Source organism: Calypte anna, chromosome Z, assembly GCF_003957555.1.
Source record: "Calypte anna isolate BGI_N300 chromosome Z, bCalAnn1_v1.p, whole genome shotgun sequence".
Taxonomy (NCBI): Eukaryota; Metazoa; Chordata; class Aves; order Apodiformes; family Trochilidae; genus Calypte; species Calypte anna.
Window position 1 is genome coordinate 50,398,342 of NC_044274.1, and position 26,944 is coordinate 50,425,285.

General features: G+C 37.3%; 1 protein-coding gene across 1 annotated transcript in view; it reads left to right on the forward strand.

The window, feature by feature from the left end:
• Positions 1–26,944, forward strand: part of PDE8B (phosphodiesterase 8B) — a 60,917-nt gene that overhangs the window by 9,982 nt on the left and 23,991 nt on the right. The window contains exons 2-6 of the mRNA XM_030467367.1: positions 13,879–13,938; positions 17,835–18,025; positions 19,320–19,379; positions 20,795–20,852; positions 25,512–25,600. Coding sequence (XP_030323227.1) covers positions 13,879–13,938; positions 17,835–18,025; positions 19,320–19,379; positions 20,795–20,852; positions 25,512–25,600 — 458 coding nt within the window. The remainder of the gene's footprint in view (positions 1–13,878; positions 13,939–17,834; positions 18,026–19,319; positions 19,380–20,794; positions 20,853–25,511; positions 25,601–26,944) is intronic.

A 26,944-nucleotide genomic window follows, 5' to 3' on the forward strand; every position in this document is an offset into this window, starting at 1 on the left:
AGTTTTGGCACTCACAAAAGTATGTGGAAAAAGGTCTTGTATTTCAATGTGTTCCTGGGTTCTGTTGTAATACCTACAGTTTTGTCCCAATACATGTTTACAGAGATCAGGAAGGAAAACTATCAGGTAGTGAGGAACTCTCTTTGAAACAGTTCAAACCAACAGTTTTAGACTTTGGTCTTACATTTGCTTGTTTGTTCCCTGCCCTGTCAACCCAAAGGTTCTCTGTTGTCTGTTTGTGGACATGTGTTAACTAGAACAGACAATGGACATACAGATTTTTTTTTGGCCCTCTGACATTTAAGTGGCTTAGGGACCATCCATACAGTTCAAAGCATTCAGTAATGAATTCTCTTCAAAGAAGGGAATTTTTTTCATGGGTTTGACCAGACTGATATGAGAAGATATTTTTAGATCAAGGGTATGTTTTTTTCCTTGGAGCTATAAGACTGCTGTGGCCTGGCCTTAGATTTGAAATGCATGCTGTGCTAAAAGTATCTCCTCCAAGGCCATCCTTTTACGTTCACTTTATTATTATTATTATTTTTCATTTAATTGCAAATAGTCAGCAGATAGCTTAGAATTTTAAAAAGGGCTCTGTATTTCTTTATCTCACATATAAACTTTAGCAAGAGCACTGGATTACTGCATGACTGTGCAGTACATCTGGTTGTCTGTGAAAGGAAGACCCTTAATTACCATGCTCACACTTATTCTCTGATGCCAATACACTGTGCAATCTACTTATGCAAGTCTGAGATATGTGTATCTTTACAAACTGGTATTTTGTGATACACATATAGTTTTTGGCATACAGCATGTTAAAGAGCAATAGAGTAAAGAGCATCCTCAACATAGGCTTGTTGGGGAAGTCATGTTCCTCAATTCACTGGACTGACTAGAACAAAATGAAGGAAAATGGAGGCAACTTGCTCACAGTAGCAAGTCTGCATTATTGATGTTGTAAAAAGGATAGTAGCAGCAATAAACTTTTGTGCACATCAGAAAGTTTCAGGAGAGAGATCAGATCAACTCTGATTTTGGACACACCTTGTAAGAATGTTTATGAGAGCTAGCTTTGTAACTGAACACCAGAACATGAAGAAGATAAATGTGATTAATTTTAAGGTGTCTACCAAGAAGTACTCTGGATTTTTTGTGTACCACGTCTTATAATTGAAGGAAGAACAGCATTTTATTTTAAAACTTAATGAAAGAGCTTAAAATACAAGTTAGTGTTCAATAATGCAGCAGTAGAAACTTTGTACCTCTTTGCACTTCCAGCCCCAGTGAAGAAATGTACAATTTATATATGTAGTCAGGCAAAAATGTGTGGCAAAAAGACCTCACTGGCATCTCTGGGATGAAGTTTTGTCCTGTTTTTTTGTCCTTCTTATGATAGGAATATATCAATGGGCAAAAGGTTATTCAAATTTTCTAGAAATTTCTCCACATTTTATTTTCAATTCAATAGTACTGAATGATTGCACCATGATACATACTCTTCTGGCTAACGGTCTGTCAGAGACCCAAACAGCTGGCAGCATATCTTTTACAGATTCCTTATCTGTTTCACCTGTAGCTGGTAGTTGGGCTGAGCAGTGCTGCTTCACTGAATGTCTCATTCCTAACTCTCCCTAATATGTGTTCAACACTTCTTGAAGAGTGCAGGAGGCAGTGGCATGGCACAGGTGCAACACATTTGCATCCCATGGAGACGTCAGCAGTGCTTCTTGCAACCATTCTGTTTTGTTAATCTGCCACGATTTTTATATTTCTCTAGTTCTTTTAGCATAGGACCCCTGAAGAGGATAGTCTGCCTTCTTTGCACGATGCATGATCCTCTTGTGTGTTTGCACACATTCTTAATGTGCACTTGTCTACAGGTTGGGTAAGGTATCTCCCCTCCAGTTTTGATGGGTAGTTTTTCCCCTCTGTTTGCCCAATTGCAGAGGTGTTGCTATTGATGCGAATGGGATCAAAGCAGGATGTGGTTAAATGTGTGGACTTCTTGCTTTCTTTTGGTCGCAGTTCATACTCTGTCTACCAGTGCCCAAGGCTCTTCATTTGTTCTGTGGTGATCAGCTACATGCTTTCTCACTCTGGGGGAGAGCAGTTCTATCTGTCTGTCTGAAGTATTCTCAACACTGATAAGTTTATGGTGACAGTAGGTGTATTATCTTTTCTATTATCAGCACGTAGGTCTTGGACAGGAGAAAATCATGGCACAGATGTGTGAATAAAACAGTACACTTGCTGCTGCCTTTCACAAGATTAAGCATAAAGCAGAACAGTTAATCTCATCCTTTCTAAACTTCTTTCAAACTTTTCTTGCTTGTCTGCTCATCAGTTTTCCTGCCAGTTGGCTTGTATACTGATGAGAAGTTAGTGAGAACTGGATGTCCTGCTTATTTGGAAATGCCACTTCAACAAGAGAAACATTTCAAAAATAAAACTCTGGAAAAAAAAATTAAGTCATTCAGAACTTACTGTAGTTAGTCTCAGATATTTATGTTTTTGTTACAAATGTCTGCCTGATCTATGGCTTCTTCAAAAGATTTTAATGTAATAAATCAAAATTTTCTGGTGTCTGAGAGGATCCAGCTGGAAAATACCTAACTGTCTGGCAATGCTAACTTCAATAACTTCATGCTGCGATCGTGAGGTCCAAAGACACCGTGCCATAGAAATACCCACAGTAGTTCTAAACAAGCTCTGAAATACTAAAGCTTGGGGACTAATGATTACAGCAACATCAGCTGTAAAACCCACTTTGGGAGACTGGGTATATCCTTCAGCAGCTGGCTGCACTGGCTACACCTAAGTACAGCCCAACAATGTATGCTTCTGAGGCTGGAAGCATAGGACCAAGATCTCATAACTCTTTCTGAGACACAACCAGCCTTGTACTAAGGGGCCTGACCATCTGTGCCACTGTTGTTAAGGGATAAGGAGGTGGTCTTGAAGAACTGGATCATCTCAGTGGCTCCACAAATGGCATTGCAGTGCTTACTGCTGCTCTTCTTTCTCTCTTGGTGACTGACTTGATTTTTAAATTTCTTTGCAATTATGTAGTTTGAATTTTTGGTAGAGGTCCTACTGTTAGATAAAAAATTCTAAATGAAAAATAAAATGAGTGAGTATTTACTCTTCTTACCATCACCCATAACATCATTTGTGTTGTTTCAGATTTGGCTTCAGTGCCTGTGTTTACCACTTGCAGATTTGCTCAGTGAGCTCACATGGAAATGAGAAATAGTTCCCTTTGAAGGGAAAAGATGAAGTGAGGCACCAAGGTGAAGAATTTAGCAAGCTATTTATGAATGAAATGCTTACCTGACATTACTGTCAGCAACAGGGAGGTAAATGACAATCATGTGTGTTCTAGTGTACATAAAAATTTATGGAGACTTTTGTAATATTTCATGCCGTAAACATTTCAGTGATATGTAGTAATCTCAGACAGAAATGTCTGCAGTCTTCCTGTCAGCAGCATCACAGACAATTATTAAACCAAGGCATCTTACATAAGATAGACCCTCTCACAGCTGTTCAATTTTCTCAGAATTAGTCTTTTCACTAGAGCTCACTTACAAAGCCTTGCCAAGCAGAGTGTATTTATTCTATATCCATATATAGTCACAGCATCAAGGATAATAAAAATAATTCGTTGTGAGTACCAGTGAAATTACTTTGTTCATAGTATACTTGGGTTACTGGGACCTGCATAAAATTTCATTGCTATTTATAGCAAGTAGCTTATGCAATGAAGAAAAACCCAGAGTAACTGGCATGCATGAGAAATGAAGGGGTAGTTCTTATTTGCTTTGAACATAGGTAAGGTTTCTATTTTAACATCATATTTTCATTTTCTCAGCCTGGTAATATGATTGATAACTACAAAATCCTGTTTTATTACATGTAGAAATAGGGTAACATTTTTTTTCTGAGCTGATATAAGTGCAGTCAGTTTGACACTTCTCTGTCCCAAATTCAGAAATGGCCTCTTGTCTTTAATCCTATGGCTTTTGCCTCCCCTGAGATGGCTGGAGAGAGAGGAGGGCTCCTGTGCAACCACAGAGGTTGCCTCAGTGTCACCAAATGGGAAAAAACTCCTAGCTGACTTCTCCTTGCTTGGAAGGGTAGTTCTAAATCCAGAGATGAAGATCCCACCCTGGAGAAAAATGGGAACTGTGCATAGTGTTTTTAGTTATCTTCTGAAATCTTCCAAATGTGTATTCTTGAGCTAGCTTGTGATGTTTTGAAGTGATAGTTTTTTAAATATGGTCAGAGTTATTTAATAATTTCATAATATTTCTGATTGAAATTATCATGATTGAAATTAAAATAGCAGTTAAAGGAATGCCTTTTAAAAATTATTACTTGTAATGGAAAAAGATTTTTAAAAAATAAAGTGAAATATAAAAATGCCATTTAGTACAAATGTATTTAATTCAAACTTTTTCAGGAAGAACTGTATCTGCAAACTTATACACCTCTCTAATGGAAGCAACAAGAGGAATTAGATTTTTAGGGGGGATGACACTTTTCACTATTTTGTATGTATTCCTTGAACTTTTTTTTTTATTTTGCCAAATGCAACAAAGTATGCTTCAATAAACTACCTACAGTTCTTGTCGAAGCAAAATGACATCTCATCTTCTTTATCATCCTACAGCTAAGTTTTCAGGAGGATCCTTTTCTAAATTCTGCCTAAAATAAAATTGTCCTAATTTGGATCTGAGAATCAGTATTCCCAGTTTCTGCAGGGGAAAAAAAAACAAAACCTAGATGAGATGCATGTAAGTAGTTTATCAAGGCCACTTTTTCTTTGAGAGTACACAAACTCCCACTCTAGAACAGATCTCTCTGTAAGATAAGTTCACCTTGCTGACTGCTAAACTTCCTTAAAGGCTGTCAAAGCTGTTGTCTCAGATCTGCTGTAGATTCAGGGATATGCTGATTCACAGTGATTTTGAAAATACAACTTTATCTGCCTTAAGGACTTAAAAACAGCTTTGCTTTATTTCTGATGAAAGCCTTCTGAGTAATATGTACCTGATACGTGGCAATTTCTGTGACTGCAACTTACAGAATGTGTCAGGCTGTGCCTTGCTTTGCAGGTATATATAAAAATGAGGTATTCTTCTATGAAGCATGTAACATGAGTTTACCATGACACCTAAAAAATAAGTGAAAGAGAGATTTTCCAAAGATTAATAAACCAAAACTTACTTCTGTGTATTTTGGAAATGTCTAAGGGCTGAAGAGGGGAGTGGATGAAGGAGGTATCATATGTGCTTGCCCTGGTCTTGTGGGCATCACCCAGTGTTGACCATTTGCAGAGACATGAGGTTAATCTAGTGGCTTGATCCAGCACAATCGACCTGTGGTTATGTGTTTGCAATCCTGGCCTCCATTGAAGCCTGACTTAGCAAAATACTTAAATGCATAACTACAATCATCCAGCTTGACTGGAAAAACCAGGGCACCAGTTTGACTTTACATTTCCACAGGGTCATTGCACACAGATGAAGTCTAAAACAGCCTTAAAGTGGTTCTAACCTGTGTCTGGCAGCTAAGTGTAGCACAGCTGATTAGCTCCATGTCACTACAAAGGTCTAAAAAGGAAAAGTGAGATTTCCCCAAGAAGAGCTGCATGTGTGAAAATTTCTTATTTTGATGATGTTATGTGGATCTGAAGAGTTAAGGCCTGAATTCTGTAAGGATCGATACAAATACATTGATACACCAATGTATTTGCACTGCCATAACTGAAATAATCAATGGTTTATTTTATGTGTGCCCAGAAATGGGCTTCTTATGTTCCGCAACTGTTAACAATTACAAACACTTAAACACAGATGTATTTTTTTAGGGGTCACACCAGCCCAGCGTCCCTTATTTACTTTTGGGCAAACATTTAAACTTTAACTTGCTTTGTGAAGTGAAACGTCATTTCTGGAAAGGACTCTTGGGTTGGAGAGCCGACTCCTGCAACTGAAGGAGGTCACCATCTATAACCCCTTTAATTTCATCAAAACCTTGAAAAGGTGTACTTCAGGTCCTCTCTGACTTTACTGAAGGAGACCTAAGCTGTCATCTTAATTTTGTTGTTGTTGTTGTTGTATTCATCTAAGGAGCTTCTAACATGTAACATACACAATGTGTATGTTACACAGTGTGTAACACAGTGTGGCACTTTATGTTGTTTGAATTTCAGCTCATTTCTATGACTCCTGACCTCAGGGTTCTCTTCAACCTTACCTATCTTGCAATTCTTTTATTCATAACATTTTCTGCAGCTTTCTTAATATCTTTTCCTGTGATACCAGCAAATGCCTTTCAGCAGTCTTGAACTGGAGAAGTTTGTTAAGTTTCCTTTCTCTAGAGAATATTTTTATTATTTTTCAAATTATTTCTTTATCACATTTATTATTTCATACACTTTTATAAATACTCCTATCAGGGTGACCCAGTTCTTTTGGTAAAATGAACTGCATCTTCTCTTCAATATAATTCAATGTGTTTATTCTTCATTACAACTATAGAGAAGATTCTTGGCATGATTGGTTCTGTGCTTGTCCAGATTACTTTTCCCTGCTATCTTGGTAGCTCATTTCCCCATCTTATGTCAATCAGGTCAGGTATTTCTCAGCCTCTTTGAAAACTGAATATGACTCAGCCAGTAATTTATAGATGTTACTGTTTTCTATGTTTTTATATGCACTTATGAATAAGTATATATATATATATAATATATTAACAGAAAATACAACATATTTTTCTGCAGATCCCCTACAAAGACAACTGTAGAATCAAGATATATATAACAGAACTCTATATTTCTGTTGGAATGTCATGGACTGTAGCATTAGTTTGTGAATAATTTATGCATTAGCACTTCTTCAGTGGAGCTGTATGGGATACTGAGTCTAATTCCCTATAATTAAGAGATCATGCCCTATGAAAGTTTTGCTGATGAAAATTTGGACAGAGAATTGAAACTAAAATCTGTCAATGACTTTTCAGAGACTGGATTTCTAGATGAGGTGGCTGGAAAGTGCCAGGCTTTGAGATGTTCACGTGACCTCTTAGAGTGGAGAGTAATATTCTCCTACAATTCATGATGTGTGTGTGTGTGTGTATAGGGTCTGTTGCTTAATAGTTGTCTAACGCTGCAATATGCTAAGCACTTGGACCATGCTAGTTTTAGCTGTACAGGAAGCCCTCTGCTGATATTGCTCACAAAATAAAATTAAACAGATTGCCAAAATGAGGTTGTGGTGCACAGAATTAAGTTTCTGTATTATAAGGTGCACTGAAAATGGGCAGCAGTAGCTATTCTTTGGGGAGAGAAAGTGTGGCAGTTAATGCTGCATTGAGAAACCAGAACTTCTCATTTTCATTCCTCAGGGCTGAATTTCATACTGTGCTTGTGCAGAAGCCATGGGAGAAAATCATCTACTGAGACATTTACAAGAGAGCTGTTTTTCACTATCTGTGGAGACAATAATGGTGTAATTTTTTTATCCTATCAGTAATGTGTTGGTAGTAAGTTGTGTAACACAATTTTGACGATGGATGATCCTAATGTGGGTTATAATGACTATATTCTGTTCAAATTGGTATTAGTACACAAAATAAGAGTAGCAGTAACAGAGCTCTCTGTAGAACATTGGGTGTGGAATGCAGCACTTAAATTTGGTGATGATTTTCCTTACTAAGTAAGGAATAAAATGGCCTAAAAATATCTTTTCCCAGGAAGGTTTTAATGATTTCCCACCACACAGTGGAAATAGTGATGAGTAATACCAAAATGATCCTTGCTCATTGCATAAGCAATAATCCTTTCTGGTGCAGCAGGACAGCTGAAGGACTATGAAATGCAGCCTTCTTATTTGAAGTATCTAATTTGGTCTGAATTTACTCAATATTACAAGTAGGGGAAAGGAGTGAAATTTAATGGGAGTATATTATGGCAGCTGGTGCTTCTCCTATACAGTATACTCATATATTTTAGGAGTTAAAGCACTTTTCCAGTCTATGTTTTTCTTGTCAGTACAGGCTGGGAGATGATGTCCTGAGCAGCAGCCATGCTGAGAAAGGATAGGCAAAATAATGGTTGATGTATCCAGCATTGAGACAGCACCACTAAGAAGACCTGGCTAACCTCTGGGGATCCCTTCAGCCCAACAGTCTGTGGATTCTTCACTCCTTGGTGTTTCACTGAGATGCTCCAGTCATCAGCCAGGCCTTTCTTCCTACTCAGGTTCTGAGTACCTGAGGGAAAGAGAGGAAGTGTCCTTCTCCTGTGGACTTTGTTGCACAGCAGATAGTCAGTGAAGAAAGGAATAATAATTTATGTGTCCTGCTGTTTTTTGAACAGGAATACCTAGTCAAAATATTGATAGAAACTAAGGTGTTCGATTTTTGCTACGATTTTACCCCATTAGCTAAAAAAATACTGCAGTGTGTTTTTTGCTTTTTGGATATTTGGTGGCATTTTTTCTTTTTGAATAAATCAGCATCTGTGGATAAGAAGCTGTTATCTTGAAAAGATACTTTGTCACACCCAATTTTGTTTCTCAGCTGTTGTATTCCTATGGTATAGAAACCCATCCAGTTATAAACATGTTTTATGTAAGTGACATAAAAATTTCACTGACAGTGAGCTGATAATGATAATTATGTCTTTTGAGACCATGCCCTTCTCAGACAACATGAATAGCTAACAAGCCTTTCGAGCCAGCTTTCTGAACAGTCTGCTCTTGAACAAGAGTCATGTCTATAGTAGATCTGCAGATGTGGGCCATGTATTGCTCTGCTGTAGGGAGGAGGTGAAGAGAAGATTGCCAGGATCCAGTTGGCATATTGACCCCAGAGTTCACCAGGAATGTAAATCTGAAGTTACTGACCTCCTAACTAAGGTGCATCACCTGTTCTCTAAGCTGGTCATAGTGCCAGAGGAGTGAAAATCAGATAATGGCACATCAGCCTTCCTTAGAGGGTACTGAAGACTATAAACTACATTCTGTTTCCTCTTTGGGCAAGACACCACATAGCACAGGTAGATGTATAGGTAATTGGTAATATGATGTGCTGGAGAAGAGTTAGAATGGCTTTTTTGGTAGCATAAGCTGAGATGAGCTGCCAGCACTAAGCTTAGGTGAGACAGTGTCCTCTGTGCTGGCCCTGTTTTTCACACTACCCAGTTTTTCATAGGCATTTGGCCTCTTCTGAAGTCAGGATGTCAAGACAAGATTGGTTGCTCTGACTGACTTTTGGTTATTCCTCACAGCTTCTAAAGAGAACATGGGTATTTATTTAGAAATCTTCCCAGAGATATGTGGGGATTTATGGCTGGACATCCTAAAAACTGTGTTAAATCAACTGTAACTTGGACACCAAATGTATTCCATGTTAGCATCAAGAACTAACATCATGGTATTGGTCTCAGTAGGACCAATGTACAGAACATGAGTCTTGAATTCGTGTATGAATAATGTATGAGGAGAAATCCTATGTGTAAACATGCAAGATTTCTTCCACATTCTGCTGGAAGCCTTCATCTGTGAATTATAGGAATAAAAGGAATGTGGACTACTCTTTATGGATTGTGGAGTTTTTGTAACCTGTCTTCCCGCGACAGGTCTTCTGCACAGCTGCTGCTTTGAGCTTTGGAATCCATTTATGTTAGTTTGTATGACAAAATTAACAATATAATGACCAAACTAATATCTTTTCTGACTGATTGTTCTACTTCCTATTATGCTAATGTATTCATAAGGAAGCTACTGCTGAGGTGCTAACAGAATGCAAAAAATCCCAACCACAATATTCTTGGTTTGGCTATCATTTTAGATCAGGCACACATTTATTGTATTAGAGTGCACATAATGATTTTGCAAGTGTCAGCTTGTCCAAGAGGTTGCCTAAAATAGCCAGCAACTTCACAGTGGTACATTCTGTCTTTTTCAATACTTTCTCCCTGACAGATGATCCATTTTTTTGCAACCTGTTTGCACTAGCTGCCTTTTTCCTCCCTCTCTCTTCTGTGTGTCTTTCAGAGGTTTACCTATGTTCCATTGGTTTCTTTTCCTTCCCTTCCACTGACTTTGCATTGAAACAGCAAGGTTATACTATCACTGCCATCTGTAATTGCTTAAAAATAGATTAATTATATTTGCAAGGAGAAAAAGGAGTGAGAAATGGAGAAGAAATGAATCTGTGTTTTTGAATACTCACTTTTGTAGTTTCCCGTTTGAAGCACAAGCCAGGAAACAACATAGAGAGGAATGAGGATGAAGGAAGAAAGATAGAAATCTTAACATCTGTTCCTGAGTCCTGATCAGACAGATCTTTGCAGCTTCTCACCAAAGCACTTGTAGGAGCAGCCTCTGAGAAGCAAACAATGCATCCAATATGTTACCAGCTGTGTAATTCATAGGAATTCAACTGCAGCCATATGATCCCTAGACTTTGAAGTTTTTACAAAGACTTCTGCTTATCTCCAGAGGTGCTGCCAGTCTTAGCTCTACCTCTGCCTTGGCACATACCTCTCTCTGGAGAAGATGTGGAGTTCACAGACAGACATTTCCATGGCAGGTCCCCTGAAGGGCCCAGTGAGGCTGATCTTCCCTTCCATGGAAGTGAAGTCTCCCTTCTCCTTGACTTTCACCCTCTCTCTCATAAATTAGTGATTTCATACTACCTGTCTCAGTGTGTGGTGTCATGACCTGAGGATTTGGCCCAGCAGAGTAGCTCTATGTGTGATAGCAATGTAAGTAAACAACTTCTTTTTCCTCAAGGGTATTTTGGGACTTGTTGCTTTTAAAAAAAATCACATATAGCATCTGTAATAAAAGAATCTACTGTAGAACATGAATTTTGCTCCTATGAGTAGTAAGAGTACACTGAAAATTACATAGTAAAATTTTCCAAATGTATAGATGATCTTTAAGTGATTAAATCAATAGACTGGGGAAATGCAACACTGCATGAATTAAAACCAAGATAGAAATATATCACAAAACTCCTATATTAAAATAGTAAACCCCACACACACCTATGTTTATCTTGGAATTTTGTATTGCAGCTGTTTAATAAACTTCTTTAAGGAGTATGTTGTAATTTTTTTATTTGAGTTTTTTATATCATTAACTTATTGCCACATTTTGAATAACATTTTCTTAAAAACAGAAAACATGCTGAAATTTGACTGAAAGTTTTGCAAAACAAAGACATAAATTCCAAACAGTCAGATCCCTCTTGTTTCCAAGTGTAGTTGTATAATTATGGAGAAGACATAATTTCCTAAATATTCCAATCTCCTTTAAAAAGACTTTGGGTGATTATATATAAGATTGTAATAAGAACTGGACTGATTCCTGAAAATGTGGGAAAACAGCACTTTTTTGCTACATTTATAAAAATTCAGGGCTGTACTTTTAATATATCAATATTCTGAATCTATCAATATTCTTGTGTAATTAACCTGTGTGTTGAAAGAGGAAAGTGAGAGAATCACTTGTACCCAGACCAATTTGGGCATATAAATCCAAGGATCTGATTCATCTTGTAAAACAAAAGTTAGAACTCCAAGTCCAGGAAGGAGGGTTCAGACATACTTTTTGCTGCATCTGATGAGATGGTTTAATTCCAATTTGAGGGTTCTGTCTGTTTCCATGGGTTGTGTAAGTAATGAAGTTTAGCAGCTTAGGGACTTAAAGGCTATGCATGTCTATCTTTCAGAAATAACAGCACCTTTTCTCCATCTGTGTGTGCTTGTGACCCCATCATGTCTGCACTTAGCAGGATGAGTACCAGTTCACCAACATTAGGGTTCTCAGATTTTCTAGTCCACATGAAGCTTTTTAGCAAAGACAAGAGCATCCTGATCCTGGGAGAAGAAAAGGGAGAGATCCTGGTGACAAGTTGTTCTACTTAGGTATTTTCATGAGGCTGACACAAAAGCAGCAAGGGGAGAAATCCTGAGTCACAGTTATGTGAATTTGCTGTTGGTGTTTTAAAATACTCAGGCTAACAAGTGTGGCTACCCTGTAGAGGAATCTGTGTACAGGGACTGACAGGCTTGCCTGCACCAGTCTATGTCTTTGAGTCAGACATCTTGGACAAAATAGAATAATTAAAGCTGAATGTCCTCTGCAGTGGTAGAAGAGTAGAAGGCATTCATTTACAATGTTGATTCCCTAGTAGCACTAATAAACTGATAATAAAATAAGTATCTGTGTACTACCTGTCTTTTGTGAAGGATCCCAGGCTCTTGTCGAACACATTCTGGGGCAGAGCTGTGCACTGTAAAAAAAGAAAAAGCAGTCTTTGCACTGATACTGACCCAAGTCTGTTATGCATTCTTGTAGGTTCATTCAAGGAGACTATTTTAAAAAAAAATTTTTTTTAAATCAAAGTGAATCATGAGGAAAACATAGTTAAGAGTTTCTATATAACAGTGTGAATGTGCTGATTTTCTTTCTTAGTGAGGGAGGAGAGGCTGGGAGCTTTCAGAGGGCTGCTTTCTTTAACCCTGCTCATTACTCATGGTTGATAATGAGTACCAATTTTCAAGCCTGTTCTGATACACTTATTGGCATTTCCACTATGGCAGGAGCTGAAGTGGAAAGTGAAGCTTCTGTGTGAAAAAAGGAGAGGTTAACTATACCTATATTGAGGGCAGTTTTTACTTTGGAAAACAGTGGCAGGATTTGTAGTTTAATCTTTTGGAGAGCTGCCTGTTGCCAGTTACCACCTTCAGATGTTTTTTGTTGTGCTGAAAAGAATCCATGCTCAGTGGGGCATGAAAGTCCTATGTGCCAGTTGTAGCAACAAATAATACCACTGTTTCACATGCAGGAAAGGCTGTTAATGCTTAACACAGTATTGTGTTCTCTAAGAAATAAAAATGGAATACTGGTAACTTTGTCAGTTTGGAATGTTTGTACCATTCCTTTGAAAAATACTATATTTAAGAATGAGGAAGTACCTGAACAAATGGCTCAAACTAACAGGCACTGCAGAGAAAAAGCTGCTGAAGTGAGGTTCCAGAATTCCCATCTTCATGGTAGGGTCTTGGGAATCTGCCTGTAATTACCATTTTGTTCAAAGATGTCTTGCAGGGTGTTTATTTTAAGTGGTACTAGGAAAACAGAGATTCTGTCCTTTTGAGGATTGGTAACCTGAAAACAATCCCCCATATGCATTAGGGAAACAGTACTTTTAAGTGTTCAGAGAGTCTTTTCCTGAAGTGCATACATCTGTGGAAGAACATAGGTACTGCTCAGTTGCTTAACAATCTGATGTAGCTGATGGTCTAAAGTGAAACAAATCAGTAGTGTACGGGAATGTTTTGAAGTGTGTCAAGACACAAAAAGTATTAAGGTAGTCCAACTTCTAGGAAATACATTAGCAAAGCAGCACAGCCAACATAGGCTACCTTTATTGAAGCAGCTTTAAATTATCATGTGCTCTCTTCTGAAAATATAATGGCTTACATGGTAAGCAAGATCTCTCATCTGAAAGGTCACTTTCTTTTTGTAACCATACCCATGGTAGATTTAAGCAAAAAACAAATGCTTTTATGCAGCCAAGGTTCTCTGTTGGCAAAAAAGGGGGGAAAATGTGGTGTTTCTTGTTTAAAACTACAATTTTTTATTTAGAGACAAATAAAACAAAATTAGAAGCTTGGTAAAATATGTTCATAAAAGAGCTACTTCAAAGAAACTGAATTAAGCCTGGTAGTCATATCCCTGCTTACCTTTGAGAGTATTTCATGGTTCTGTTTGATCTTTCTTTCCTGCATGTAAAATGCTATCTTGTTACAAACAAGACTAATAAAGGGTCTGTATTATTCCTCTTTAGCAGGCTTCAGCTACAGAAATACAAATTGGGCCCATGAGACTGACACAGGATCCAATTCAGGTAAGATGCTCTTTCCACTTCTTGGCACAGTCAATTCAGTTTTAATGGGTGATGAAGCTAAGGTTCAACCTCTATAGTTAAGTATAATGTTTTCATTTTACTTGTGCAAGGACTATGAGATGAGTAATTGGCATTTTGGTTTATCTGATTGCTTGAGAAGAGATCTACAAGCAAATTAACTTGGTAAACAAGATGCTTAGATTTTCCATTAACATCAAATCATTCATTTTGTGTCCTGTCAATAGGAGTGTGTATGTGTGTGTGTGTGTGTGTGTGTGTGTGTGTGTGTGTGTGTGTGAGTGTGTGTGCCTCAACAGGGAAAAGAGCCACCTCTCTGGATGTTAAAAAACGGTTCAGTTCTGATACACTGAAGCAGAAAGCTTCATTATAAAATTTATGTACTGAGTGAGTTTTGCAGGGTTTTGCTCAACAGGACGTACAACTGTGCTTTTATAGGTCATGCATCCAAGAAATCGCACGACTTCCAACAAGACAGGTCGAACTTGAGCTTACAGAGCAACAGCTCTCATGTGTACTCCCTTTTCTGTGTGTTTCTGTGTGGTTTGATCCTATACCAGTAAGGGAACAATGCCAAGTGTAGTGTTTGTTTTGTTTTGTTTTGTTTTTAACTTACAGTGTGTCTTAGTGTTCTCAGTTGATAGGAAATTAAATAATCTAAGTCGTTTACACTGCTCTAGTGATACCGCATTCATCTGAATTAAGTTTTTAGGTCACTTAACTCTGTAACATAAAGAGACATTTAGTCACCAGTCACCTTATTTGTTTTGTTTTGGTGTTTTTTTCCCCATATATGGCTGTGAGAGGAAAAACCAACATGTGGAAGAGATGCTGTTCTCAAGGAAAATAAATCATGTCTGTGTGGATCATAAAGCTTTACATTTTTGTTTCTGCATTAAGAATTCAGTCTTCATGATGACTTGATCTGATCAAACTATTTGTTTATATTATCTTTACGTGTTGTCAGGTGTGGATATTTTTTTGTCCTTACATTACAATGGTGAGATTCTATGGTGCTACTATAGAAGATGTTAAGTAAAGCAGAGAGCAGACCTTCAGTAAAACCTTTAACTGAAGATTTTAATGTACTGTAGATATGTACATATCTACATATATATTAGATAATTTATATATTGCTGTACATTAACTTATTTACAGTAAAGATAAAACATATTCTGTAACTACCTCCTTTGTTTGTGGAAGAAGCCACATTGTCTCTCCTAATTTGGCAAGTATTGCACACATATATGCATTTAAAAAACTGTGTGTTAATCTTTTATCATATCTTGACAACGGAGTTATGCAATGCAAACAGTTACTGAATATCACATTTTAAATGTCTAGTGTTCACTATTGCCTAGTATGTCGATTTAGTTGCTAGAGCTTTTCCAAGTGGAATTAATTTAATTCTGGTGCATGTTTTATGCTGTTGTTGGACACCTGAGCCAATCTTGAAATGGCCTGTACTATTTTGCCTGAGACATGACCTTATTGTCACTGTGACCTACCAGAAACCACTTAACAGATTCCTCAGGGGCCTTCATGACCCTCTGTGTTGGAGGACAAACCTGATTTGCTGTGTACTTCATCGTGGCCCAGGTGCTGCTGCCTTTAAGAGGGAAGGAGAAGAGTCCAAAGAAATCTAAGATATTCAGTACTCCAAATCTCTCCCCATATGCATCTTGCACAACTCTCCCAATTTTTACCAAGGCTGGCCAATAGGCATGGTATGGTTCTTAGGTGTTTAGAGCACAAGACTTATGAGGAACATCTGAGGGACCTGGGATTGTTAAGTCTGGAGAAGAGGAGGCTGGAGGGAGACCTTAATGCTCTCTATGGCTGTCTGTCCATATCTTCTCCCAAGAAGCCAGCAATAGGGCACAAGAAAACAAGAAACACATATTTCCACGATGGAGTTGTTTATATGAAATGTTATGCTTCTATCTTGACTTTGAGAGCATATCTTGCAATATACTTGGAGTTACCTTACTTTTTGGTGGTTTACAGCAAGCTTCATAGAAATTTAATGAGAAGACAAGGCAGTAACACTTTAAAAAACTTTTTTAAAGTTAATATTGTCAGAAGGATTCACACACTAATAATTAGCTACCAGTGGGAGATAGAGTAATTTAATTAAACTCCATTATTTTACAGCTGGTAAATTGTTGCAATTTGCAGTTGTCTATTTCCGGTGCTGAGAGAAGGAAGATACAATGAATGTGCCCCACATGCCTTGTTTTATGAATCATATTGTAGCAATCAAACTGTGGACCACATAAAACTAATGGCAGTTGCAACCAAACAGGAGATTGTGCCAGAGTAAGGACTTCACCAAGTATTCACAAAATCAACAGTTCAGCCATGTCACAGCTTTCCAACATTTCTGTGGCTGAAAAAAATCAAGCATCAGGTAGAGTGACAAGAGTTACCTTGGATGTTAAATGATGGTAACCCAAATATCCCTCTGGTTAACTGCAATTAAAAGTACTTGCTCTAAAGCATTTTAAATTATTATCTTAATACTCATGAAAATTTTGAGCATAATTGTCTTCCATTGTTTAATGAAATCTTCACTGGCAGTCCTGCTAGAGGAAAGTTTTTTTATTGTTTAGAATTCGACAACTGAGAGAACTGAAGATGAGAGAAAAGTTATGGTCACCTTTCCCAGCTTCTAGACTGGTGGTGCTGAATTTCACATGCTGACACCAGAGCTGCAGCACAGATGAAAGGTTATTGACCTTTCTTACAAATGTTTGGGGCAAAATTTTTTGTTTTTTGCTCAGACAGCTTGTGCCAGTGAAGTCAGGGAGTGACTTTTATTTGTGAAATGAGCAGATTTTCCTTTATACATAGATTATTCTCTGGCTGCTGCCTTTTTGTGCCATTTGAATAGCTGTGGATAAACTTCCAACTTTTTGAGGACTTTCTTTTTCACAGCATTTTTGCACTAAAATAGCCTCTTTCTTCGTCTGTCACACAGGGTGTCATAGTGATCAGATGCTGTGGTAAATATGTACAGATTGTGAAGGAGGTTGTTTACATGACTCATTCTCTAGCTGTGTAATTTGTATGCTGACAATATGTTCGTTGCAGGGCAAGGATGAAAAATCTGTCCTCTCCTAAAACCTTTTTCTTTCACATGAGCAGAACACAAACACAGCTGTTTTCAGCCTGTATTCTGTGTGCTAGTTTGCAGACTTCCTACAGCATAACTTTGATTTTTAGAAGCAGCACCTCAGCACACATCCTACCTAATCTTGTGTGAGCTGTTCCTACTGTTCAGTTGAAGCTGTCAAAACTACCTCATGTATTTACATGATTAGGAACAATCTGTTGGGTAAATATTGTGATGTTTGAATCAGGTTTTTTTCCTTACTCAGCCCTGTCCATACTTGCTTGACTGTTGTTCTTCTCAGTTTTGGAAGAATATGGGTTACATCCATTTTGCTGTGCATCAAAGAAGAAATCATTAATAAAACCGTGTTATGCTAATGGTTTGTCTCTAAGGAGTAATAATTAAGTCAATTGCATTTCAGACAGTTTATTACAATTAAATGTCTCTGTAGCTGGGATGGCCTGTTGAGAGTGACCAGGGCGTTTGAACACTTACTCACCTGCTTTGTGTCACTGCTGAATTTGAACATGAGTGAGAAGCGACTCATCATCTGTCAGCTGCTTTTGTCCTAAAAATTGGTCCTGTACAGTTAACAATTGATTTCCTTTTCATAACTACTCTACCCATTAAGAATGTTGTGCTACTTCATTAGCTGTTTTACAGTCTGTAGTTTGATCTCTCAATCAGAAGTGTTAATATTTGAAACAAGTAGAGAACTGTTCTGTATGTTTAATGTGGTGACTCTGCTTTGCATGTTTTCCAGGTTTTGCTGATCTTTGCAAAAGAAGACAGCCAAAGTGATGGTTTCTGGTGGGCTTGTGACAGAGCCGGATACAGGTGCAATATTGCCCAGACTCCAGAGTCAGCACTCAGATGTTTTCTTGATAAACACCAGGAAATAATTGTTATAGATCACAGGAGCTCCAGATATTTTGATGCAGAAGATATATGCAGGTACCCTAAAGGACCTTATTTTTCTCTTGCATTTCAGAGTATGATGCACAAAACCAAACCTCACAATTAAAAAAAAAATTAAAAAATATATAGGTGGCGAGGGGAAAAAATAAAAAAGGAACCCTCAAAAATATAGTAAAATACAATTTAGGGATTGAGGTCATGAGGTTTGCATATGTCTGTAGGAGGAGAACAATGTGAAAAATACACTTCTAGCAAATATGAAGTGTAGAGTTGTATCCAGGTACAGACTTCTAGCAGAGCATAAGCCAGAGTTCTTATTCCCTTCTGTCTGTACCTGCTTCTTTCCTGGGCTACTGCTGCAGCAAAGTTTGAAGCTGCAGGGTGTCAAAGTAATGTGTTTGTCCACTGAGTCAGGCACTTCCAGCTCTTCAAAAAAGTTCACATCACTCTTCTGGTCAATATGACGCAGCCTCATCATTTCTTAGATCTCAAGTGCTGAGTATTGGGCTAAAAGACACTGTTTTGTCTGAAGCATTCATTTTGTGCCATATACCATTCTTTACTTCTCAGTCCATCATGAGCTGAAATTTGCAATGTTTATGTCAAGGAGTATTTTAACATTCAAATAATTGTGCTGATGGCCATTCTTCTAGATTACCAACAAAAAAATATAAGGACTGTTTATTCAGGTCAGTATGACATGACTGACAATAGTTCTCCATAGACAATAGAAGGCGAATGGAATGTTCTTCTGAAAGTTGGTTATATATTTTCAGTTTCTCAATAGTATGTAAAGTGATAAAATTCTTTTTATCTGGCATTTGATAAAGTAGAATCTATCATGTACATTTGCTATACCATCTTTTCTTATTGGAATGCCCCAAACCCACTTCCCATCCTCTGAAGAAAACTTTACAGTATCTAGAAGAACAGTAGTAAATATGGGAGAAGCTGGTGGAGATTCTTGTTTAAATTAGCTAGTGAGTATTGAAAATACATTATCTAGTCTTATCTTTCTCAACCCATGCATTTGGGGCAGTCTGTCTCAAATAAGCTGTGCAAATAGGGAAAACCTTTCCTAGATTATAAGAGTGTATTTGAACTGCTGTTCATGCCCTCTGCTCTCACCTCTTTGCCACATTGAACAAAATCTGAAGAATCCTGTAACAAAGGGCATAGGTAGGTTTTGGCAGTGTGATATGCTGTTTTCTAGCCTCTCTCATTCCTGGTTTTCATTTATATTGTATATGAAGTACTCACATTGTATGTGATTGTACTCAGAGTAACACAGAGAACACATGAGGTCTAACAGAAATTTTTGTTTCCTCAGGTCCATTCGTGCCACAAAACCATCAGAGCACACTGTAATACTTGCTGTGGTTCCACCCATGTAAGTATTACTGCATCATGACAAATTGTTATTTTACTTTATAAGAATGTTATGTGTAATAGTTATTCAGTAACAGAAAGTATCTTTCTAGCAAGCCTTATAGAGTAAGTTTAATATTATGTTGTCTTAAAATCTTTATTCAGTAATTCATATCCCTTGTGATCAGGTAGAATTCTTTCTGACTTAAATACATTTTTACCAAATGTCTTCAGAGAAGATACCTTCTCTGTCCCTGTTAAAATTCCTGCACACTACTGAATATAATTCAATTTTATTAAATCCCTATCTCAATTACAACATTAGGAAATGGAGTGTCAGAAGATTATTCCTTCAGAATTAGAGAACAAACAAGTTTTGCTGCTGAGCAAGACTTTACAGCTTGCTTCACTTTTTACTTAATAACAATTTTTTAGATTGTTTCTCACAGAATATTACAGAATGTTATTTATCTTCTTCATGATTTCTTTTTTTTATGCCTTGTGTGTCTGTGAAGAGACACAGGACACCTGTAGTGCCTCTATCAAATTTGCTGTAGGAGTGACTATCAGGTTGTAGTAATAGCTGCAAATACTTATAAAAGAAAACTAGCATCAGTTTCTGTAAAAGTATGATTTTATGTATGTATTTTATACAAGAGTATTGCATGAGGTTTTACAAGGCCAACGGTTGGGTCACAACAGCACTGGGGAACACTACAGGCCTGGGGAAGAGTGGCTGGAAAGCTTCCCAGAGGAAAAGGACCTGGGAATGCTGGTCAACACCTGGCTGAATACGAGCCAGCAGTGTGCCTAGGTGGCCAGGACAGCCAACAGCATCCTGGCTTGTGCCAGGAATAGTGTGGCCAGCAGAAGAGAAGTGAACACAGTGCCCCTGTGTTCAGCACTGGTGAGGCTGCACCTTGACTGCTGTGCTCAGTTCTGGGCACCTCACTACAAGGACACTGAGGTGCTGGAGCATATCCAAAGAAGAGCAGCCAAACTGGTGAAAAGTCTAAAGCACAAGTCTCACAAGGAGCAGCTGAGGGACCTGGGGTTGTTTATTGTGGAGAGAAGGATGACCCGGGGAGACCGTCTCTCTCTCTACAACTACCTGGAAGGAAGCTATAGTAAGGTGGGTGTTGGCCTCTTCTCTCAGGTAACAAGTGATAGAAAAAAAGGAAACAGCTTCCATTTGTGCCAGGGAAGTTCAAACTGGATATTAGGGAAAATTTCTTTACCAAAAGGGTTGTCAAGCATTGGAACAGGCTGCCCAGGGAAGTAGTGGAGTCACCACCTGGAGGTACTGAAAAGATGTGTAGATGTGGTACTTAGGGCTATGGTTTAGTGGTGGGCTTGTTAGTGTTCTAGGTTAATGGTTGGACTCAATGGCTTAAGGGTTTTTTTCAATCTGTATGATATTCTGATTTTGTTTTGTAGCTCTGCTGACCAAGAAGAGACTTCAGTTCTTCCCCTTCTTAATGCAGGCTTTGATAGGGTATGTATAAATTACATATTTAATTGTATATTTAAATACATATCTAAGAAATCTCAAATTCAAAACTACATATTTGCTTCTGTTAGAAATTTATTGGTTAGAAATTAGTGGCAGTTGACTGAGGATTCTTTTCAAGTGTGTATCTAAGAAGCAGATGAAATTAGAGAATTTGTCATCCAACTAACCCTTCTAGAATAAGGAGAAATATTGAGATTAACTTCTTGTGTTTTGGGTGTGTGGTGGCTGGTGTTTTTTTATGGCTGCAATAAAAAAACAATGACAGGACACTAGTCACATTTCTGTGTGACTCAGACTGCTGGGATTCCTCTTCTAAAGGAACTAGGCTAGTCCAGATCCTCCTGATGTGAAGAAGAAATTTTTTATTTTTTATTTTTTTTTAATGAAGTCTGTTTTATTGGTTTGCATCTGTTCTACTCAGAACAGCATTAGACACTTGTCTTTACAGGCAGCCAAAGGGAAGATAACTGTGATGTTTCTCAAAACATCTTTGTAGGAGAGTGGGAAGGCAGGAGTTCTCAGCTCTGAAAATATGTGTTCAGCTGCATTTGTGTGTGTCACTTTTGATGGATTTTAATGTTATGTTAACATCCAATAAATCAGCTGTAATATAAAAGTTAGGTGTTTATGGGGAAGGTTATATATTGAAGCAATAGAAGCACACCAGTGGACGCTGTAGTTATGGAGAATTAACTCTATATGAGTTGGGACAATTAACTATATTGAGGAAAATCAGAGAACAAGGGAATTAAACAAGGTGGAATCTCATGCTAGTATGGTTGTATTGAGTCCAGTAACCGAGCTGACTCATTTAGCCTGGACTTCTTCACAAAGAAGAACCTGTCTCAGAGTCACCATTTGCAGAACATATCCAAAAAGAGGTAATCGCCTCTCCTGCAAGGGACTGTTGAGGAAAAGCATTAAAGGCAAAAAGCTCTCTCTGGAGCTCATAGGTACTCTGAAAACTGGAACCATAGAGGCTAAGTGAAAGGTCAACCAAGAATGACAGTGCTTTTTCAGCATAGGTTTTTCTCAAAAAAAAAAAAAAAAGAAAACGCACACAAAAAACCCCCCAAAACCCCACCAAAACTAGAAACAAACAATCAAAAAACAAAACAGAAACAAACAAAAAACCAACAAAAGGTTTAAAGAATAAAAAATAAAGGATTCAAATAAATCTTTATTTCTTCTCAGGTCTGGTGTTTCATTTAAAAACAGGACAATGTTTTGTGGGTTAGGCTACAACTGTAGGTGTACAGCTGGCTAGAAATACAGGTGTCACTGTGCAGCTCTGAGAAACATCTTGGAAAGTAAAGTTTTGTTCCTGACAGCTGTTCTAACTATTTTCTCTAGCTGCCCCAAATTTAGCGGAGAGCTTGATTAATACAGTAATTTCCTCATGCCGTTTTTTTAAGCCTCTAAACTACACCTGCTGTCAAAGATCCTATTTTCTCAGGTGGAAATAGGAATTACTTCTGTTTGGATGGGGATCACTCACGACTAAATGCATTAACACAAAATGACCACATACACAAAAAGATTTTTTAAATACCCTTCTTCAAATTGAGAGGCAGTATTTGCAAGGAACCTCTTCCTCAGAAACAAAATGAAATTTCTTTTTGGAGAATTATATCTGTTTAAATTATAAGTTTCTTCTCACTCTTCTATCTTTCATAGTCAATCTTTCTGGTAGCTTTATTTTACATTATCATTATTCACTGTATCAGCATTTGTCCTTCTCATCTTCCTTCTCCTCTTTAAACCAAACATTGAATGCAATCACTCCATCAGGTGGTGGCTCTCTTCTAAAAGTATCTCCAGCTTCATCAGTAAAGAGTCTGAGCTTACAGCCAATTAATCCATCATCCTTTGGATCTTTTCATAGGCAAACCCAGATTTTTACATCAGGTTTGAATCTAAAGATTTCAAGGAATGCCTTTAATCTTTTTCTAGCCAAACTCTTAAAAATAACCACTAATTTTTTTCATGCAGTGAACAGCTGATTATTCTGCTTTAAAATGTTCTGTTGCCTTCTTGTGTACTTAAGTGTTTACGTATTGTAAGTAATCCTAAAGAAATAAGTTTTCTAATCAGTAATGAAATCAGTAATGCTGATCACTATCCAGATCTGGATCACTACCGATAGTAAAAGAGCTTATGAATAGTTAGAGATTTCTGGAGTCTTTTCTGCTAATGTCATCTGTTCCTTTGACATTTTGCTTTATACTGAATTATTTATGCTTTTTCTTCCACCTTAAGTAAGTCTGCTTTATTACATCCTCTGATTTTTCCTCTATATCATTAACTGATTTTGTATTTCTGCATTAACACCACTGTTATTTACATTTATTACACTGATTTCATTTCATCTCAGCATCATAAATCTAATAGTATTGGCCTAAGTAGGAGGAGCTAATTTAAATAAGTTATTTGGCTTTTTGACTGACTTTTAACTATGATTTAAATATGCCAACACAGAATCTTAATGTTTGCAATTACTCACTTGCAATCTTGTGTTGTATTTTGAACTTCTTTTCCATACGGATGTTGATTGTCATTCACCAGTCACTGTTAGAACTTTCTGGTTTGCAACAAAATAAATGTTTAGTTTTTAAAAAGATTTGTTGTCTGCCTTCTAATATTTGAGAGCTAATATATCTTCATCTTCTTGTGCGTCATTTGGATGCATAGATTAGAAATAGAAATGCTTTGTGCTTTTTTCAAGTCCCAATTGATTTCTCAGCTTCAAGTGAGCCAGCGAAAGAATGGCATTAGTACTATAAACTTAAATAATATATAAATAATATTCTCTGCATCTGAAGAAAACTGCATAGAAGTTAAGAGCAGGTTTAGCATTTCAACGAGTTGCAGTTCCTGATTTTTAGCTAAAGCTTTGTGCTGAGATATTCCTTGGGTTTTGTCAGTGAACAGCAGTGGATAAATTTTTCAGTAAACAACATTATTATGGATTTTCACTTATAAAGAGCTTTATTGTGTTTTAGTAACTTTAATTTGTAAAATAAGTTGCCATCATTGTTATTTTACATTATTGAGAGATTTATTTTTATATTGTTTAAAATTTAGCACAAGCATATTTAAATATTTAAAAGAGCACCCTAAAACTGAAAATCTAAATCTATATTGCTGTGGAAGACAAATTTGTTTGCAGGTAGTTTTGTTATGCAAAAACGTGACATCATTTGCACCTTTGCTACTGCCAACTTGATATTTTGCCTTTTGGTTTCCTGTATGTTCAATTGTTTGCATGTTCACATATGTGTGAAGTGAGTAACAGAAATAGTTTAAGATATTAACATTAAGTAGTGAAGCAGACCTGTGTTCATGGTTATTTTTAACTTCACTTTTTTATGTTCTACTGGCAACTTAGGATTAAACCTTTGGTCACCAGAACACAACTTTTCACACAGGACAGAAGCACAGGTTCCTTAAAAGCTGTTCTTTGTCCCTTAGAGGTTTCAGTGCTGCCTTTTGCCTCTGCATGGGTATTTTTTGTGAAAAATAGGTAGTGCATGTATTTCTTAAGGAGTAATTTAGCTCTTCATAGCAGAAGTTTACTAATGAGCAGTAATCTTTAACTTAAGCCAGAGGATCTACTTCTTTTGTATCACCCTAAAGTTTCTGATTTCAGCAGGACCAAGAACAAGAGCTTTCAGCTTACTACTTTTGCCTAACAACGAGAGGACACTGTGCCCAATCTGGTGTATACAAAAGGCTTTTAACTGTTGTCAGAATGCTCCTTGCATTTCTGCACTTCTGAACTGAGTGATAATTCCGTGAGATCACTTGTGGAGAAAAAATACTTCAGCTACAATATTTACTTGAAAACAAATGAAATTTGGGGGTTTTCTGTTTTCTTCTTTTAGCACAAATGCTTTATGTCTATGCGGTGTTATATTTATATTCTGAATTAATAATAAATATTCAAACTGCAACATCAAGGCAATACGGATTTTATGTGAGGATGTGTTTGGGCTTTTTTAGATCATCTGCTTCTAACTTAGTTGCTAAAACCTAACGGGAAAATTCACAGTTGAGGTTTTAGCATATTTTTGCATTAGCTATGTAGTTAGATAGCCATGTTGACTTAAGAATTTTAAAATCATTCCTGGAGAAACAATGATTACTGAACACAAAAGGTACAGCTTTTTGTTTCTACAGCATTTCAGGATGGTTGAGGTTGTAAGGAACCTCTGGAGTTCATCTTGCCCTGCTCAAGGAGGGCCACCTAAAGCAGGTTGCCCAGGACAGTGCCCACACAACTTTTGAATAAATCCAAGGATAGAGACCCTGCAACCTCCCTGGGCAACTGTGCCAGTCATCAGTCACCCTCACAGGAAAAAGTGTTCCCACATGTCCAGAGGAAACCTCTGGCTTGCTCTGTCTTCTTACACTTTCTCTTCAGACATTTATAGACCTTGATGAGACCCCCTTAAACTTTCTCTTCTCCAGACTGAACAGTGCCAGCTCTCTCAGCCATTCCTCACAGGAGAGGTGCTTTACTACCTTTTTGCTGGACTCATACCAGCTCTCTTTATCAGGTTAGAGATTTATATGCAGGAACAGGAGTAACTATTCACAGCCATTCCAATTTGTTTCATTCACTCTTTATTTGTCTTCCAGCAATTCATGGAGAACAGCAATGTAACTGCTTGCTACAATGAGCTGGTTCAAATAGAACGTGGGGAAGCGCGATCTCAGTTCAAACTACGGTATGTAGAAGTGTGAGAAACCACAAACATCAACCAACTTCTTGGTTCACATCATTGTATCAGGTTGCTTTTTGCTTCTTACCAGCTATGCATATATGCACTTTGCATCTCTATATTAACAAATATACCATATCCTTTTTTGCTTCTTTTATGATTTTGTAAAGGACAAACTTAAGTGCCTTAGTAACTGGTACATGTCCTTTATTCTCATACTTGCTTGTTTCCCATATGTCTTGAGGTGCCCATATTGAATTTGGCAATGTTCTAGCAGCCATTAACTACTAGCAGTACAGTCAAGGCAAGCAGAAATATGGGAGAAAAATTTCCACGTGTTTAGTTGCAAAGGTAGCATTTTTTTAAATGCCGTCTTGTGTGGAATGTATATGGGCTGTAAAATTTATATGACAGTAACAATCACATTATCATTCTTGAAGTAATTCTTGATATCATGTGTGTGAGATTTCATATTTGACAGCTTGAGCTAAAGGCAATCTCAATCTGGCTCTTCATACCCTGAGTTTTTATTCTCTTGCTTCAGCAAGACTTGGCAGACCAGGAGGACAGGTTTTTGTGTTGGCAGGAAAATCAATTACTTTCATTTCATTATAATGTTTTTGGGTTTTTTTTAGTGTCACTAATTTTATATCTAATAGAGGTGCTTATACATGCACATAAACATGTTTGCAGCTCAGCTATATGGAAAGAAAGCCCTTGAAGCTGAATGTTATGATGAAAAGGTGCAGTTGCCTGGTTCCATGCAGTAATTCCAGTTCTATCTACAGAAGATACTGTTATTTTTCTACAGGCTTCAGTGTTTCTGTTAAACAGCAGATTCTCTTTGCAAGCTGATCCCAAAATGACTCTGTGTTCAAGTGACTATATGGTTGTGCATGCAGAATGCAAGCAAAATTTTCAGTTAAAAACACAGAATTTGTGCTCACTCCATTTTTAGTAGGTGTTTTCTAAAACTCAGGAGTAAAATGAAACAGCTGTGAAACTTTAGAAGCTAATTGGGTGTTAAGGTGGTTGTGACTTTATTTATTGTTCGGTTGTAAATGCAACATGAAATGCGTGGCTCCTGAATTAAGTAACCATAGATCAGAAGCACCAGTTTTTTAAATAGAAAGATGAAGCTATCCTTTATGCACACAATGCTTGTAATTTATATTTCATTTCAAGAACAAATGCAAATACAGTTTGAGCACCTCTCCATGAGTAGGATCAATTAGGAATGCAGATAATTAGAACTCCAACACAAGGTGCATGATTCATATAAGTTACCACATTTTTCTGCAACTTTATTCATAGCAATCATAAAAAAAAACCCTTAACATTCATTAAAAC